The sequence below is a fragment of the Saccostrea cucullata genome, unplaced genomic scaffold (genome assembly GCF_032062105.1).
Source record: "Saccostrea cucullata isolate Sc308-1 unplaced genomic scaffold, CSIRO_AGI_Scuc_v1 ctg1744, whole genome shotgun sequence".
In the NCBI taxonomy this organism is placed as follows: domain Eukaryota; kingdom Metazoa; phylum Mollusca; class Bivalvia; order Ostreida; family Ostreidae; genus Saccostrea; species Saccostrea cuccullata.
In genome coordinates, this window is record NW_026929032.1 from 289,329 (window position 1) to 293,097 (window position 3,769).

At 32.1% G+C, this 3,769-nt stretch overlaps 1 protein-coding gene across 1 annotated transcript; it reads left to right on the plus strand.

The window, feature by feature from the left end:
* The first annotated feature begins 435 nt into the window (after positions 1-435).
* On the plus strand, positions 436-3,520 carry LOC134279632 (uncharacterized). The gene is made up of 8 exons (XM_062762049.1): positions 436-516; positions 665-729; positions 864-978; positions 1,185-1,255; positions 1,434-1,545; positions 1,690-1,827; positions 3,245-3,310; positions 3,455-3,520. The coding sequence occupies exons 1-8, from the start codon at positions 499-501 to the stop codon at positions 3,518-3,520; spliced, it is 651 nt and encodes a 216-aa protein (XP_062618033.1). The 5' UTR covers positions 436-498.
* Positions 3,521-3,769: the final 249 nt, after the last annotated feature.

Below are 3,769 nucleotides of genomic sequence, written 5' to 3' on the forward strand. Positions count from 1 at the left end.
AAAACTTCAGGCTTAAGATTTGTTTGTGATCATGGAAGTAAAAGGAGAAGAGGTAGGAAGTATCTTCATCTTTATCAAATACATGTAATTTTTATAAATGGTTATTACTTAGACGTACTTACTGAGATACACTCGCATCTCATTGTAATGAACGATCGAGTTAACTGTTTTAATCCATATAAAGAATTAAAGGTAACTAGTCTTGATTGGAAAACATGATATGCAATTAACAACTGTCATATTCTGAGAGTCATAATCCTTAGTTTTATTATAGGGGTAGACATGGATTATCTTTCTTTCCGGTAATTTTTATCATATAATGGTAGCTTATAAATATTTCCATTTTTTTATTTATTTTGCTAAAACAACTAGTGTTCAATTGAATGACGTCATAATACCAAATGACATCACAATACCAATGTCGTCATAATGCCTTTTGCATTATTCTTGGTTACCGTTTAGTTGCATGTTTTCTTACGTTGTTCTTTGAACATTACAATGGCAAGTTCATCGACGGTAAGTTGTGAGGAAAATTCTACTCATTACACTCTAGACTGTTACAAGTAACCGACTTAATTACATGTGATATCATTTAATTTATATAACGCTATATTCTATAGTATAATACTCCTTGATAATTAACATTTAATTAAATTGGTTTCAGATAGTACGTAACATCCTCGACGAGGTCCTTTACAAGGTGTACAGATATTGTACTACTGAGTACAGGTATGTAAAACAAATACTAAAATTATATACATGTATTTGATTCACTAGCGTCTTTTACAAATATTTTACCAATTCTTTTAAACCTGTTATAGTTCTGGAGATTAAAGTTGGTTTAATTTGTTTCTTCCTCTCAGCGTTCCCAAAGAACAGAAAAATATGCCCCCTGCTTTACTCGGAGGTTCTGATGACAAAATAGATGTAATTGCAAAACGGGATTTCTACGCGGAGCAACAAATAACGATGAAAAAGGTAAAATAAAAGACTAGTACTCTATTAAATAAATAATGTTGCAAAGATGACGAATCGAATGCTTTCCTAGAAAAATAAAATCGTTATACCGTAGATAGTACTATTTCATCTATAAGGAAAAGCACAATTTACTCCTTGAAATCTTTGAGTGCAGAGGAGCACAATTAAATTAATTGTTGTTTAATATTCATGATATTAATCAACAGATATATCGCAGAGTTGCCCGGGAGACTGTGCGAGATTTAATTATTCTTGCAACAAAACAGGCTAATGCAAGGTAAATATGATTTAAAATTGAAAATGTTATATTAATACTAGTAATTCTTTAGATTAAATTGTCTCTTGTCCCTCTAAGCCGTACGACAACAAATATTGTACGTTTCAAGAGAAAAATATGTTAAATATCATGCATACACTGTATTTATGTTGAACTTTTTTTTTGTTTTTGCTTTTAGCCCAGACAAGGGACAATTGGCAACAACTTCACAATTCCGATTCGCAAATTACGAAGCACAAAAGTATGCATATCAACAGCAGATGGAAAATAAGAGAGTGAAAATACACAAGGTACATGTCTATTGATCAGAAAAATATTTATTTCAAATACCTATAAATTCATAATATATATTTCTTATATTAGAGGTACACACTGAATATGATTTTCTGATTTTTCTCCTATAATGATTATAAGTGATTTGTTTTAACTTTCAGAAACTGCAGGTTAAAGTCACAGTTGGATCAGAAATTGTCCAATACACACTCAGACCCCCGACCAATCGTACAAAAGTTGCAGAAGGAAACATGGAGATACAGAAATCTTATGAAGCCCAGAGGGAAATAACCCCAAAGGTATAAAAGTCATTTGTATGCTGAGTTCACTGGAAATTTAATGCATTCTTCTAAATGTAATTTATCTCCTCATACATTCTTCATGGCCGTTGGTCAATAAGACTAGGAAAATATAATTTTTCCGATATATATAGTATTCTGTAAAAAACACACAATAGAAAAAATACAGTACTGAAATACATGTATATGCAACCCCCGCCATCCCACCATAAACAATTTCTTCCTACGTACGGGCTTACTCTTTGTAAATTATAAGAATGCATCTTTATATACAGTTGAAATCCGTTTTCACGAATTGCGTTAACTCCCATATCTCGAATACCAGAGATATGTTAAAGTGGGTTGACAGTTCCAAACCACGTGCACTTGTTTCGGTAATAAATTTTTAACCCATAGTATAATAATATTTTCTTTATATGTAAACCCCCATGATCCAAATAATTGCTCGGATATTCTGAAGATTTATACAATGGCGTAAGCGATAGCGAAGTTTGACATTATTCGTTGAATTTTTGAAATAAGAAAGGAGAAAATAAAATAAACTGATTTTCATCACCACAGTAGAGATTACACCTATCTTTTTTTCTTAAATAAAGTAATCCTTGACCTAAAATTTTAAAGATTTAGGGCTAGTGTTTTCATACTTTACATATTTGATCCCTATGACAAGATCTTTCATTTGATAACAATAACTTTGACCCTTTGACCTTGACCTTGGAGTTTGACCCACTTTTACATGAAAATTTTAAAATTTTACTTTGGCCATATCTTTAGAACAGTAGACACCAGGACAATTATACTTCACATTTGTATTGTTTGTTAAAAGATCTTCACTCGACACCAACAACCTTGACCCTTTGACCTTGACCTTGTAGATTTCCGTACTTGTGAAAAAACTTTAACCTTGGCCATAACTTTTGAACGGTAATTAAGGGATAGGGCTTTCATACTTCATATATGTAATCCTTGTGAAAAGATCCTTCATTGGATACCAAAAACTTTGACCCTTTGACCTTAACCTTTGAGATTGACCTACTTTAAAAAAGCAAACCTTTACCATACATTTAAAGAGTTAGGGCTAGCGCTTTCATACTTTACACATTTGATCCTTATGACAAGATCTTTCATTTGATAACAATAACTTTGACCCTCTGACCTTGACCTTGGAGTTTGACCTACTTTTTAAAAAATTGAACGCTGACCATAACTTCTGAACGGTTAGGGATAGGGCTTTCATGCTCTACATAAGTATTTTTAACATTAGCTTACCTTCAAATTTCACAATTGTTTTCTAGTGCGAATACCCTAAGTTTGGTACCAATTAATTAAATTAGAATTTAAGAAATGCCTAATCTTTGCTATGTTGCCATACGGGGGCATCAGTGTTTTACAAACACATCTTGTTTTATACTTATAGGAGGACGATCCCGAGCCAAAAGGCTGGAGAAAATTATTGTGCTGTGGAAAACCACAGAAAAAACAGGTAAACAGTCCTCTTCCTATCATTTTCCTGTTCATTGTTCTGAAGGCCTCACTCACATATATGATCGTGTGATATATTGTATATAAAACATGATAACTGCAATTAAACGTTTAAATAACGTAAATATAATTCTTCTCTCAACAGGCTAAAGAGAAGAGAAAGAAGTTGGGGTTGCTGAACAGATTGTGCCAATTTTTTGCCCGTCGTTGAATCGTCTGAAATTTGGCCTTAATTATTGATTCTTAGTTTATCATTTTTGTGTCAGAAGATATTTGAAGATAATATTTAATTAATTCAAAGCATATGTATATGATTTCATTTGGACGACCCACTTTCTATAACGGTTACCATCATTTTGAGATTTTAAGTTAAAAATGTGAACATTTTGTTAAATAAATCAAAATTTATGTTCTTGTGTATTTGCTTGGATCTTGAGTTAAAATGCTTTCCTCAAGTGGT